This window comes from Abrus precatorius, unplaced genomic scaffold (genome assembly GCF_003935025.1).
Source record: "Abrus precatorius isolate BTA unplaced genomic scaffold, Abrus_2018 Scaffold7, whole genome shotgun sequence".
NCBI classification, from domain to species: Eukaryota; Viridiplantae; Streptophyta; class Magnoliopsida; order Fabales; family Fabaceae; genus Abrus; species Abrus precatorius.
The window spans coordinates 12,080,400-12,096,143 of NW_020874417.1; the positions used below are offsets into that span (position 1 = coordinate 12,080,400).

Here is a 15,744-nt window from a genome sequence, read left to right on the forward strand (position 1 = left end):
GAATCCAACAACCGAACTTGACTGTCCTAACTAGAGCTGAAGGTTATTATGGGCAGTGGAGCTTGTTGGATGCTGATATTAACAAGTGTTTGTTGTTGGATTATTTAGTCTATTGACTGCTTCCCCATGATTTGGATGGGCCCACATGCATGGAATGAAGACAAGAAAATGAAATAAATTGTTAAATCATATCATGCATAGCACATATGTTGTTTGTGTATCTTAATTTGCCTTATGGTAATGAATGATGCTATTAATCTTAATTCGTGTATCGTATTTCTTCTTCCGTCTCAGTAAATGATTCTTATCTCTCACTCCGCTTCTTTGGTGCTGTCCTGTTAAATATTTTATATCACACGATACAACTTTCTATAGTATCTTTCATGTTCTTATCAAGTGTTGACATACCTGATACAGCAGATTATGATTCACATCCACATTTTGAATGTTGCGTTTTGTAAAGTTTGTTCTGAAGTAAAACCGTACTGTAGACAGAATCACAAGATGATTGGACATGATTTTAAGTCTTGTGCAAATTAAAACTACACACATAAATAATTATGGTCAAATAAAAGATAGTTCTACAATCAACAGAACCAATCATCATCCAAGGGGGAAGGTGACGGAAAAACATAATACCCATTTTTATTTATTCAATAAAGGAATATAAGTACATACCATTTGTGGCATATCTCAGGGCATTCAAAAGGAAGGTATGCTAATAAATTCTCTCTGCTGTAGATACCGGGCGTAAAAATACAACAATAACTGTGATGTTATCTTTGCTCCCACGTTCCACTGCTTCAGTAGCCAATCTCTTAGAGCACATTCCAGGCTCTTTAACCGTATCTTTTATTGTATTTATGACCTCCATACTGCTTATGACATCCCAGAGGCCATCACTGGCCATGACCTAAATCCACAAATTAAATCATAAAGATAAGTGTTTCAAAACAGTATCAGAAGCACCAGAGTGATAAGAAGATGATGCATATAATATAATATAATATAATATAATATAAATCTATCATTAAGGGAACTTCAATAAATTGGAAATAAATTATTCAGGTAAACGAAGCTAGTTTGGTCTAACAAAAATAATCATTACTTAACAATGCCCTACATGATTTCCCCGCTATTGTCATAGGAAATTTTGAAGCCTCTCAGTAAATATAATCAGTAAGATTACAAATCCAATGATAATCTGTTAATTATCTGCCAACTTATTCTTAAAGATACTTCAAACTGATAACTTATCTAAAGATCCAATGCATATCAAGAAATTCAAAAAAATAACAGGGTGTAAAGTGAAACTACTAACCAGAAATTCATCCTCTGCACATAAGGAACTCTCAGTTATCTCAGGTTCTGCAGTTACAGCAGGCTTTAGATCATCATCACCAATGGAACGAGTAACCTGTGTTAAGAAAAGAGTGGTTTTTATTAGCATCTACAAATGGTAAAAACTCAAATGGCCATTAATATCATTTTCTGCTCAAATCGTTTTGCTAACACAAGATCATTGGTGCCAGAAGTTAAAACAAAGGGAACAAGAAAGCAAAAAGGACAGACATTATTGAACCAATTGGGTTTTATATGTATCAAACAGGTAACGGTAGACTTGGCTCACTTCCAACAGTATCCCAGATTCAGATTGCATGACTCATCCAATAGATGAAAACCTAAAATTAATTATTCAACCCATTTTCAGAAGGCCTCCTACACTGTTCCCACTACCATCAGGTAACTAGTCAAATACGCACACAGCAAATAACCCTGTCCTCCACTATATATACTAGTTACTTTCTGAAATGGAAAATCAGAAATATATATAATGTACAAGATTGTGGATTAGCATGACTTGGAATTCATGTGAGCATCATGCCAGCTGAGTACAGGTGTCATATGGATTGACTGGATAAGTTTTGAATTGAATCATAATGGATGGGTCAAGAATAAACCATTAATCGATTTATAATCCAAAAGAACAAATAAGTCTTATTTCCACTAAGTGAGATCAGCTATATGAATCACGCAACACCATTGAACTTAGTTAAAAACCAAATTTTCTATGAAATATTACCATAAAATCATTTATAGTTCTAATGGATCTCTTTTTACTCCTTTTCACTGAATTAAAAAGCGTATCATTCACTCTTCTCACTGGTGCCACTAGTGTCCTTTTTTACACATGTTCAAACCACTTTAATCGATTTTTTATCATCTTTCCACCAGCTGGTGTAGCTCCAATATTCTTTCATATACAGGCATTTTTTAACCTGTTCTTCCTTGATTGACCACTCATTCATCTTAGCACTCTCATTTCTATAATTTCTACTTTTTTTCTCGTGTTGTCCTTTTAAAGCTCAACATTCATTATTATTTAGAAAAATTGGTCCTATGGTAGTAAGAAAAAACTTTTCTTTTAGCTTAATAGGTGCTTTATAATCACAAATAACTTTTGATGTCTTTCTCCACTTTAACCATCTAGTTTATATTCTATAAATAATATCTTCATTAATTTTTATATCATTTTTTATGAAGCATGACTTGAACAAACCTAGCAATCAATTTGAACAAACCTGAAGCGCAGGAAGACCAACTCTCCAAGTATCAACTTGCCAATGCACATGGCCACCCTGACGAATAACACGCTCTCTCTCTTGAAGACAGCTTGCAACATGATCCTAATATTGTTAAGATTTGATTAGTCTAAATGGAAAAGCAAAAAGAAATAAAAAAAAGCTTTTATGGTATTAAGAGTGTATTTGGATAAGTAGCATAATTAAGAGCTTATCAATCACATGAGAACTTAAACTATAAATTTGACAAAACTTATTTTTGAGCTTATTTTGATAAGCTTTCCCAAGATATTTATTGAAGTTAAAAAATGCTTATAAGAGTCATTCACTATTTATATAAGTTAAAATAAACTTTTCATGAGCTCTTCCTTATAAATAATGCCTAACAACAGTAATTTTCAGCTCACCTTACTTAGAGCAATTGGATTACCAGCACGACATAAGATTGCCCTGCAATCACCAATGTTAGCAACAAATAGCTTGTTCCTTACTATAAGAGCAGCAATTGCTGTACATCCAGGATGCCAATTCTTCTGGATACATCTGTTGGCATTGCGATAGGAATCAAGCTCTTTTCTGAAGGCAGCATCTGTCCTAATGAATGCTTCCACTAGTGCATTAGCAGGACTGCATTAACACATTAAAGAATTAAACTTTCAAGATCAGAGGACAGATGGGGAAAAAGAATGGGAAGGAAAAGGGTCATCTAGAGTGAAATATACCTGCCCATAAAACCTGAAGTCTGTAAAACAGCTGGTACAGCTCTAGAAGAAAACTCAGCAGCTGCTGCACCTGCAAGAGTATTAATCATGCTTAGATTACCACAAACGGTCATCAAGATCATCTTCATGCATAACAATCAATGATATTTATCAAAGTAGTAACCTTACCAAGAACATTCATCCGGATCCATTACCAAAGTTAGAATGAGTTTACTAGTGTATTAGTTGTTGTGTGCAACAGAGTAGCAGTTCTCATTGCCTAGCTGGCAGTTGTTAATACAGTCAGCAAATAGTTATTTGTTCTAATAACTAATGATAGGTTAGATATAATTAATGTAGAGTAATTGTAACAGGGTTGTGATAACCCTTTCTCGTTCAGTACCTTCAGTAGACTCTGGGAGTGTTTGATTGAAATTATTTTGAACAAATAATATTGGTTATTTTAGCCAATTTCATGAGAGATTTTAAAAAATAAGTAATTATTTCTCATTCTTAGAAAACACATTTATCATGTGTTTATATTTCTCTAACTATAATTATAATATTTGTTACTGTAATTAAGGGATTTGATTAATTCTCTGTACTCATTTTTGTGACTATAAATCCACAAACATGTAGTCATCTTTGACATGTAACATTCATTCACTTTCTTTTTATGTAGTCTCAATAGTTTAGGCTTTTTTTTTTCCAAAGTAGGAGTGGAGGAGTGGTCAAAGGCATGAGAAGTGAAGAGACACAATAGTTGTACAATAATCATGCCATAGGAGACAACAACGGTTCGTGATAAGATTTGATTATAGACCAAATCAGGTTGTGGGCAGGATACTGGCAAGATCAAGTACCATGAAAAACTTGCTATGGTGCTTGGCATGAGTCACTGCATCACTAGCAAATGCATGAGGCTATCAAAATAAGAAATTAAATGATCAAGCTTACCAAAATAAGTCTGCAAATCCATGTTACAGATATTAGGCTAGAAACCACTGTAGAGGTGATGAACATCATTGGAATAGACCTTCTTGGCTTTCATCAAGACACCGTAGCAGGTCTTAAAGGCTGATATTACAGCTGGAGTTTTGGGAGCAATGGATATATGCATATTTTTTGTATAGATTATGGAGAAACTTTTTCCCCTGTAGCCAAAATCACTTATGTTTGTCTCTTACTCGCCTTGGCTGCTCTTCATTGTTGGCCTCTTCACTAGCTAGATATTAAAAATGTCTTCTTGCATGGTGAATTACAGGAAGAAGTTTATATAGATCAGCCTCTTTGATTTATTGTTTCTGGTGACTATTGCCTTATTTATCACCGTTATCATTCTCAATATGGTTTGAAGCAGTCATCCCATGCCTGGTTTGAACATTTTAGCTCTACCTTAATACAGTTTGACATGATCAGATGTGAGGCTAATTGCTCTCTTGTCTTAGTTCAATGACATCATCATCAATGATAATGAAACAAAAGGAATCTAATGGCTTAAAGCCCATCTCTTCCAGTCAGTTTTAGATGAAAGACGTGGTCCCCTTAAATATTTTTTGGATATTAAAGTTGTCCAATCCTCCTCTAGAATTGTCATTTCTTAACATAAGTATGCTTTGAACAATACATATGCAATTTGGACCTATTTTTTGGCTCGTGGGAAAATTCTCAACAAGTCTCTTCAAGGGCCGCATATCACAGCTCATTTTCAGATTGCTGATATTTTGACTTAAACTCTATCTACTATTCAGTTTCCTAGATTTGAAGAGAAAACCCGGCCTGTGACAAAGCAACCTTGATCGAAACCCCTTTTGCTTGAGGGGGGAATATTAGGGTATATAGTAGCCCTGTCTAACTAAGAGTAGCTGTTCTCATTGCCTTGCTGGCAGCTGTTAGTACAGTTGACAGAGTTATCGGTTAGAAATAGAATTATTCTGTTAACTATTTAATAAGTTAGTTATAACAAATAGAGTTAAGATATTGTAAAAGGATTGTGATAACCCTGTCTCTCTAAAAGAACCTATAGTATACACTCAGTTTCCATAAGTTTCAGAATTCAGTTTTTTTTCATATTCTCCGTTTCTCCTAATTTTTCATATCCTGTTTAGAAAAATGTTCAAAGATATCATATTAGTATATTACATTCTCAATCCTTCTCCCACTAGGTGGGATACAAACATAAAACTACTTGAAAAAATGCTTGAAAGAGTAAAGAGTATTCTGGAATTGGGAACAAGTAGAGGCAAGAAAAAGGGTTATCAATAATGCAATACAAGAAAAGCAGGAACCTCAATTTCCATACTTAAGTTGCTTCCTCTATTAGAAAAACTAACTAATGTTCAGAAGTATAATACAGGAGCATGTAACTAAAAATTCAAAAAGAGATTTATGTACCCACTAGTATGCTAGTAATATAATCTATTTTATCTTAAAATGTAATATAAAATAGAATGATGAAGAAATTAATAATGTTACTTAAAGAACACAAGTTGAGTGGTTAAAGTGGAGAAAAACATCAGAGTTATTTGTGACCGTAAATTACCTATTAAGCTGAAAGGAAAGTTTTATTATACTGCAATAAGGCCAACTATCCTATATGATAGTGAATGTTGAGCCTAAAAGGAACAACACAAAAAAAAAGTGAGAATAATAGAAATGAGAATGTTAAAGTGGATGTGTGATTGCATAAGAAATGACAGGATAAGAAATGATAGTATACAAAAAAATATTGAAGTAACACCTATAGTAAAAACAAATGACTAAAAATCGTCTATGGTGGTTTGATCACGTGCATATAAGACTTTTGGAGACACCAATGAAGAAAGTGAATTGCATAACTTTTAGTCCAGTAAAAAAGGGTCAAGGGAGACCCAAAAGAACCTTAGACTAAGTTACTAAAAGAGACATTTTGATTAACCAGATTTCTGAAAATTTGGTTATTGATGTAATCCATACTAGCCGAACTCACCTAGTGGGATAAGGCTTGGTTGTTGTTGTTATCTTAAAACAGAATCAAACAAAATGTGGATATTTGTTAAATAACGAGTACATACCCCTATGGCCATCAAATATCCCAAAAGCATACACATCCTTTTCATCGCAAATATGGGGCAGAATGAAATGTGTATCCTCCATAGTCTCCCTTCTCCCACAGGTAGCATAAGATCCCCAAGAAAGTATTGGACGGTATGCCAATTGCTCATCATAAGACTCATGCCAAGTTTTCAAACCAGTATCAGTTGCACTAGAGGCACTCCTGGCCAAAAGTTCTCCTTGAGTGGACCAGCTAAAACTCTCTTGATAAGCCTGGAGGTGATCGGTCATGTCCACAGGTTCAGCAACAACATGCAAATTAGAAGATCTGATACACATATCTTCTGCCTTTTTTAACGTCATGTGCTCCATAATAAATTCTAGTTCCTTGACAATGTCATCAAAGGAAGGTCTATTTTTAGGATTTGCATCCCAACATTTCTGTATCACTGACAATAATCTGGATGGTATACCAAACTCCTCAGTAGCAAGGACTGGCCGTAATCCATCAGAAACAATAGCTGCTGTGAGTTGCTGTTCAGTATAGTTCATCTCAAGCACTGTGTGAGCCTGTCATCAGTAATCATAGATCAATATCACCACCCCCGAGATTTTAAAAAAGAAAATATAGTTAATATAGCAAACAAAAAATAAAAAGATTTCCCAAAGGTTCTCATATGCAAAACAAGCATACCTCCAAAATAAACAACTACAAATATTATCAGTCCCACCAAAAGTTTGTTATTTTGATGCAAAAATTACTCGCTTGACAACTATAGATATAAGTCTTATTTTATGTAACATAAATCTCAATTAGTTGAATATCTCAAACTAAATGTAATTGTACTAATGGTTTAGAAGTTTCTTAAGATAATTAGAATATATGACAAGATCTAAAATTGAACTTTCCCTCCTGTTAGAGAATAGTTATTAAGTTATATATGACCATATTAGGTTATTTAGTATTATTGGACTGGGTTTAACTTTCTTGCACTGATCTTTATTTTTAGTACAAAAATAGACACCAGGAGACTAACAACATAGAGATAGTCATTACCCATTCCTATTTTATAACATTTCTTTCAATATTATCTATTGTGGTAATTAGACCTCATTAGAGAATAACCTACCAAACCAAAGTTTTGTTTTTCTTCTTTATATTTCAAAAACAAAATCCTAGCCTCAGCATTTCACATACTGCCAATCAACCCTTTTCAAGAGTAAATACAATTTTTTCAATCACTTCTGAGGGCTTTTCAAGTGTTTCTAGGTGGTTTGGTCATGCCATGGGTTTCATGCCTAATGTTATGAGTAGTGATCTGCAGCCAGGGATGTCATAGGAACATTTACATTGATCAGAGTGTAGATGTATGCTCTAGATACCAAATGTATATTGACCTCATTGGTTACATTATATTACGTCTATTGAAGTCCCACAATGAATACAGATATGGCCAAATAAGAACTTATAAAGGTTAGATCAATCATCACCTTACGAGCCAGCTTTTGGGGTTGAGTTAGGTTAGGTTTAAGCCCATATTTAACAATGTCATCTATTTAATTTATGAGGGATTTCATTCTTCTTTTTGTTGTTTATTTTAATTAGATAAAACAATAAAATTGCTTCTAATGGTAGGTTCAATGTCCTAAGATAACAAAGTTTATGAATTGAGCACGCGCTCTAACTAGTTAAAATCATAACACTTCTCTTAAATGTCCCTAGTTAACTAGCTTGGAATTTTTTGCCACTTTTGGGTGATTTCAATACAATTTGGTTCATTTTGGTTAATTCCAATTTCAATCAATCATCCTTCTCCCAATGCTTGGAGAATGATTGCATATTTCTAGTAGTATATGTGACATCATTATTACTAAAAGGAAGGAGTTTGGGATTAGAACCTCAACGATTTTCTTCAACACAATTTTAGATCATGGATTTGGATGCATCAAAGTATCTTTTGGGTCTTGAGGTGATGAGTAGTAAGAAGAATATTTTTTCTAACCAAGAGAAAATTTAGCCTTGACTTGTACCCCTACAGTCCTTAACAACAAACTTTTGGATGTCAACAAAGTTATATCAGATCCTTGACAACACAAAATGGGGAGGTAAGCTTAATTACCTCATAGTCACTCACAGTTTCAGATCAAGGATTAGGTTGCATTGTAGTACCTAGAGAGAGAATATGCTTTATTTGCTCAAAGCTAAACCATTTAAAACCTTTATGCTCCCTAATGTCAAATTGGTAAATGATGTTATTCCAAATCCTAAACAACACAAAATTGGTAGGAAAGCATAATTACCATCCAGTCACTCACCCTAATATTGTCTTCCTTGTGAGTGTTATTAGTCAATTTAGTTATCTCCACATTGATGAGAACCTTGGGCTATGAAGCCCAGATACATTAAAACAGCTAAAATACCTGTGTCAAACACGAATCCGTTATCGGATACTTGTCCGATATGTATCATAAAAGTATCCATAATTTAATTTATTTTTAAAAATTAATTTCCAACCCGATACGGCTTAGATACAGCGGGGATACAACTCCTAATCTTCCGATACAGCTCAGCGTAAAGGCTTGAGTCAAATTATTATTGAAATGGGGAGTTTCAATCTTTCTCCCACCCAAAATCAAAAACCAGCTAGGGCTTCTTTAAGCTGCGATTCTCTTGGGGAAATAATACATCAGGAGGAGAACTATTGAGAAAGCAAGGTGATTCGAAGAGGTTGTTTTGAGGCGTCAATTTTGGTCGAGCAAGTTCCTGAGGCACAATTCTCCAATTTCAACGTGATAGTGGGTGATGGGATTTCTGTTTTGACGGCGATAATGGGTGTGTTCAACGGCGGTCGGCAACCTCAAGCACCGTCTTCGCCACCACTAGGGCTTCATTGCAACAAAAAGTTCTGAACTTTGATCCTCTTCTCTGACTTCAGCAACAGTTTTGAAATTTGTTACTCTATTGCAGTTGCGGTAAAAACTCACAAACTTCCTCTTTTAAGTTCATTTTACATCAACAAAGTAAAAATGTTATTCTTGCATTTTTCAAGAGTTGTTTGTTGACAAAAAATGAGTTCTGGTGTTGAGTCTAATTTTAGAATTCCAAGTAACTTTGGTTCAATAGAGCTTCAAAATGATCATCTTCACTTTGGACATTTGTCACTATAAAGAAGAAAAACATACTAAAGGAGAGATAAGGATGTGTGATATTAGTGGAGATGTACATGTTTCACTTGATAATGGTGTTGGATTTCTTAAATTGGCTGAATTATCTCTTAATGAACCAAACTTAGAAGTTATGCTTTTTGTAGACGATGAGGTTAGAGGAAATGAGTTTGACAATGTTAGAATTAAATAGTACAAAGGCAGGACTTCCTTTTTGTGATAATTCTATATTTGTTTTGGATAGAACTACCAATTCTTTTTTTAAATTCTAACTTGAATAAGGGAGTAAAATACGTAATTTATTCATGTGTTCATAGTAAAAGAAATATTTTGACTTAGTTTTTTAGACATAGGAAAAATATGATCATTGATATGCAAATGTAACACATTAATATAAATTAATTATCAATATCTTTTTATAGAAGGTATATGTATAAAATGTTATTTTTTTAAATTCATGTTAACATATCTTCTCCCGTATTCCCATATCAGTGTCGTACTAAGTATCTAGGCTTTATAGATCGTGGGAGAACCACACCACAAAAAACTAATCATTGAAGGCCTTATAAACCCCGCATTAAAATCTCATACTTCCTCCAATGCAAGACTCAAGTCTCATACCTTGCAATTGGATCCTAACATCCCACCATGCTCAATAGCCCCAACACCCATGCTAGCTAGTTGTGCACTAGCCCCTTGACTAGTCTTAAACAAACACTACAATGCCAACGTCACCACCCACGCTGTTCATTTGCAGCTGAGAAACATGGTGGAAGACTTTAATATCAATTGATAAGAACGTTGTGAGAATCACACTATAAAGGCTAACCGTTGTAGTTGAAGAGCCCAAAACTTCTAAACCCTACATTTGAATCTCATACTTCCAATGTGAGACTCATCCAACACATTGCAATTGGATCCTAGCACACATATTACAAATTGGGAGGTTGTTCTATATGTATTAAGATATTTGATAGAGCCTACAAACTCTACAGTGGATGGTTTCTCCAATGCTAGATGGGCTGGATCTCTTATTGATAGAAGATTTACTTCGAGTTACTATATTTTTGCTAGAGGCAACCTTGTCTTCTAGAGAAGTATGAAACAAAGTGTTGTTGCTTGGTTGGTTAAATGCCAAATCAGAATATTGTACCATGGTCCAAGCTACAAGTGAAATGGTGTGGATACATAAATCTTCTCAATGAGACTGGTTTTAGAATTGTGGTGTGACAGTCAGGTTGCCATTCATATTGCTTCTAATCCTACTATTGCAAGAAAGAACAAAGCATATATAGGCCAATTTTAACTTTGTGGATTAAAAACAGGGGCTTGGTACCATTGGACATGTACAGACTAGAGAACAACTAGCTGATGTCTTCACAAAAGCACATCAAGAACAGAATTGATTATATTTAACATCTATGTTTTAGTTTGAGAGGGCACGTTAAAAAGACAATAGTCATTAAGCTATATATGAACTTACTAGGATATTTGGTATTATTGGGCTGGGCCAGTTTTTCTTATACTAATATTTATTTTTGGTATAAATATAGAATCAAAGAGACTAACAATATTGTCATTAAATTTATTCATTCCTATTTTCTAAAAGTTTTGTTATTGTTCTCTAACATCTATCATGGTAGGTGCTAGAGAAATTTTTTTTATTCTTAAGTTTGACCCAAGAATCATTCTTCACCCCAAGCACAAAAAGTAAAAACAAAAAAAATATATCCCATTTGATTCTTGCTAATAAAACATTTCCCATTGATGAGCTAAAGTTCCCTCGAGGATGGTCAGTGGTCACAACAGAGATTAACATTTTAAACAGTAAAGGAAGTGTTTTTCAGTCTTAAAAATAAAAATTCATGTTTATCAACAAATATAATGTCCATATTGTAAATGAGAAAAAGTAAAGGGAACATAGGCAAGAGATGGACAAATCAAATTGCATCAGGCATTTTGGACAAAGTTGCAATCTCAAGCCCAATTTCTCACCTAGAAGACCAACTACTCTCCTAATGTAGGACTTGGATGTCCGCTCGTAACAGTCAATAGTCCATACTTTATCTCATTTATAGGAGACATACTCTACAGACAAGCTATATATTCAAACTACCTATATTACACATAAGATAAGACAGGTTGACTGACCTGAACTTCTGCACGAAGATCAGTATATGGCACAACACCAGTAAGGATTTCACTGCAGCAGGTCCAAATAAAGGTTTTAAATCAACCAAGCAAAAAATAAATTAAAGATTATTATCTATCTATGCTTTGTTAAAGACCCAGGAGAATAAAAAAAAGCTGATAAAGAAGAAAAGAAAAAGAACAGTTCTGTAATGATTGATTGAATGACAGATACCAAAGAAGAGAATTTTCCCTCCAATAAACCTCCTTTCAAAAACAGCGACCGCTCAGTTTTGAAATGAGAAAATTTGAATGAAAGCCTCTTCTGTCCGTCTCCTACTATTTAAGTAGGTCCATGCTCCTGACAACTTCAACTGCCTAACCAACTAAGTAACTAACAACTTTAACAACCTAACTAGTTTTGTAACTATTCCAATTGCCTTGCCTCACTTTCCTTATCTTCTTTTTCTTCCTCCTAGTGTTCAACAAATTTTATTTACGCTTGTTGATTATAACAGCATTTCAACAGCTTATTTGATAAATAATGACCAGTTCATGTGGTTAAAGTGTTAGTCCAAACAAATACTTCAACCAGGCTGCATACTTTCTACCATAACTAAGGTTTACAAGAATTAATAATTTCCAGAAGTTGTCCATATGTTTCTGTTTTTGTGAATATACTCTCTATTCAAGTAAGGAAGAAACAAAAGAAGTGGATGATAGTCCATCCACAGATTTGCTAGGCTGTTCATGCATTAGAGAAGAGAGAGAGAAAACAATGACATGGATTGAGAACCAAGCTAATCAACTACAACAACAATTCAGCCTTATTCCACTACGTGAGGTTGCCTACAGATCACACAATGCCATTGAGCTCAATCAAAAACCAAGCTAATCAACTCAGAAACCAAAAATAGCATATGGCATATAATTAACTGCATCACATATACAATGACACTTCATTCCAGTTAACATTTCTCACATAACCGAAAAACAACATGAATGGAGAAAACAAACCTCTTGTTCTTACTTGATTGATACACCAAAGCTGTAGACATCTGACTTTTCTGTATGTAACTCTTTTCGTAATATTTCAGGTGCCATGTAAATGAGTGTTCCAACCATGTTCTTTTTGTGAAAACCACCGGTAGGCTTTCCAGAAGACTTCCAATTCTCTATAGATACTCCCTTAAGATCATTCTTGTGTTCTGCCAAACCAAAATCTGTGACATGTGGACAAAGATTTTTGTCAAGCTGCACCACAGATACATAAGATTAGTAAGGTGATGCATTCACGGAATACAATATATCAAATGTTAAAAACAATTTTAATCAACAAGAAAATCAAAAGATATTGGAGATATTTACAAGAATATTTGCTGGTTTCAAATCTCTATGCACAATCCCGAGATTATGCAGATATTGCAAAGCCTTTGCTGGAGAAAGGAAGTATAAGAAAAAGGAAAAAAAAAATTGTCAAACAACTTAGTTTCTTTTTCTTTTGGATAAAACTGTCAATCACTTTCTATTCTTAACTTCCAAATTTCCCCTGCACAATTAAAGTTGGTAAATATAATGGTTAAAAAAATTGAAGGAAAAGAATTCCTGGTTCATTTTGTGAATACTTTTAAATTCTTCCACTTCTTGGCTCCTTAATTTTAATTTAATAATTCCAACTTGAAGAGGAGGCCTTAATACCAAAATAACAATTCCAAACTGCTATAAATGTCAATAAATTATTTTACAAATGTAATCAATTAATCTATCCTGGTATTAATATTATTAGTAGCCATTTAGGAGAGTTGGAATACCAAAAGACACATATATACATACAGATAGTTAGCAAGAACATGTATACCTATACTGTCAATCACTTACAGCTAGGCCAAGCAACTATGACTTGAAATTTGGTACTAACTCTATACAAGGTGAAATCACAGATATACCTAACTGCATGGTTATCATAAGTGCATCATTGAGAGTCGGGGTCCATTCTTCCACGTGCAACTTCTGTGCGAGATTCAGAGACTCATACAACTTGAAGAAAAACATGTAATTGGGTGGTTTTGCATGGGCGGCAATAAGTGTTGCTATTCCAGGGTGATCTAGTTTGCTACATATTTAACAATAAAAATAATAATAACACAGTAAACCCTCAACACACAAAATTCCACATAATTTACTTTTCAGCATATCAAAAGACTAAGGAAAATAGTAAATTTCAACAGAAACAGAGAAAGGCTGATGTGTGCGTGTGCGTGTGTGTGAGAAAGAGAGAGTGAGACCAAAGTAATTGCAATTCTTTATGAAACTTATGAATGTCTTCTGAAGTTGACAAGACGGGTTTCTTCACAGCAACCCTCACGCCATCCAAAGTCCCTTCATAAACAACACTCTCAGCCCCTACGATTACCATAACCAACAAAGTTACAGTATTGAATAAATAAAATCTAAAAAGCAAAAAGAAAATCAAATAAAAATTCGAAGTGTAAAAATGAAGATTTACCTCGGGCAATAGGTGAGAGGAGAGTATAAGAGGAGGGAGGGAGATGGAGAGGAATAGAGGCGCTGTTGCAGCAACCCCTAATGCAACTGTTAGGCTCCAAAATTTCTAAGCCCATTGCTCTTGACTCTTGTGTTGTTGTTGTTGTTGTTGTTGAAGAAGAAGAAGAAAGAAGAAGAAAAGGTTTGAAGAGGAAGACACAGGAAGGCTACACTTGGAAGAGTAAGGAACGGTATATCATGTTTTAGCGATGGAAATTTCGTGATGCTGCCTCCTACTTCCTTCACGTTTGGCCGTTTCATGCGCACCTTCTACCCTCTATTTAACTTTTGCGTGAAATACTATTTTGTCCCTAAATCTAACACACATTTTCGATTCGATTCTTGTAAAAAGTATCTATTAAAATTTCTGAGTAAAAGAATTATTTGAAATAGTCCTCTTATTATCTTCTTTTATAATACTGATATTTATACATTTTTCATTTTAATTCTTATATAAAACATCTTCCGTTATAATTCTTATATATTTTTTTATTTAGTCTTAAAAAATTAAAGCATATAAATTATATATATATATATATATATATATATAAACACAATTAATAAATGTATCACATGTAAGAATTTAAATAAAAATGTGTTCTAATAATTTTTCATTAAATGTCATTTATAACAATTTTATTATTATCATTTTTAATATTGTATAACTATCAATTTTAATAAATTTTTCTTAAATACAATTTAAAGATAATAAGTATTAATTAATTTTAATTTCAATTTTTAAATTATATAAAATATTATAATTAATTTCATTAAATTTTAATTTAATGTAATTTATAATAAATTTTTTATATAAAATTTTTTATAATAATTTTAGACACTTTAAATTTTAATAATTATAAATTTTGTTATAAATACATAAAATAATATATAATTTTATTATATAAAATTAACATTATGAATTTTAATAATTATAATTCTTTTAATAAATATATAAACTAATAAACATGTGTAACATAGAAGTGATTTTAAACCTTTTAAATTTAAATAATTATAATTTTATTATTCTTGTTATAAATATATAGAATTATATATATATATATATATATATATATGTGTGTGTGTGTGTGTGTGTGTTATATAGAAATTAAAATAAATGTCCATTATTACAATAAACTGAAGAATGTGTTATGTTACATTTCTACGATTAAACAATATTTATCTCCATTTTTATATTTAATTTGGTGACAACTTTGATTTTTATTTTTATACTTATTCGGTAGCTAAATTTCTGTACATGTTTCATTACCCGTAGTTTAGTTAACTAAACTATGATTTTCACAGTTTTTACAAATTTACATAAAATATTAATTAAAAAACAAAAATATTCAAAAATACAATAACACTAAATACATAAATATAACATGAACTTCCAACATTAACTTATTAAAATTAAATATTATAAATTATAATATTATTTTTCCAATATAAAAATAAAGCATTAAAATAAAACATAAATATAATTACTTTTACTAAGTTATAAGTTTTCTTCTAAACACATCTTAAAGCATGTAAAAATAAATCTAAATAAGTAAATATTCTTAAAAATTAATTTTTAAAATTAATTTTTA

The 15,744-nt window shown here is 32.7% G+C and overlaps 1 protein-coding gene across 3 annotated transcripts; it reads right to left on the bottom strand.

Annotated features, from left to right (window-relative positions):
* Window positions 1–491: 491 nt before the first annotated feature.
* LOC113871227 (protein kinase and PP2C-like domain-containing protein) lies at window positions 492–14,421 on the bottom strand. Of its 3 annotated transcripts, none has more exons than XM_027508178.1 (12): window positions 14,118–14,421; window positions 13,897–14,014; window positions 13,558–13,724; window positions 12,980–13,047; window positions 12,642–12,865; window positions 11,633–11,684; window positions 6,337–6,886; window positions 3,305–3,374; window positions 2,990–3,209; window positions 2,583–2,687; window positions 1,322–1,417; window positions 492–913 (listed from the first exon to the last, which is right to left on the bottom strand). In XM_027508178.1, exons 1-12 carry the CDS (start codon window positions 14,230–14,232, stop codon window positions 719–721), a joined length of 1,980 nt encoding a protein of 659 aa, XP_027363979.1. In that variant the 5' UTR covers window positions 14,233–14,421; the 3' UTR covers window positions 492–718. The 3 variants fall into 3 exon arrangements, with proteins under 3 accessions (XP_027363979.1, XP_027363981.1, XP_027363980.1); XM_027508179.1 differs by having other exon boundaries at window positions 617–913; window positions 3,305–3,365; XM_027508180.1 differs by lacking the exon at window positions 12,980–13,047 and having other exon boundaries at window positions 525–913; window positions 12,642–12,834.
* Window positions 14,422–15,744: the final 1,323 nt, after the last annotated feature.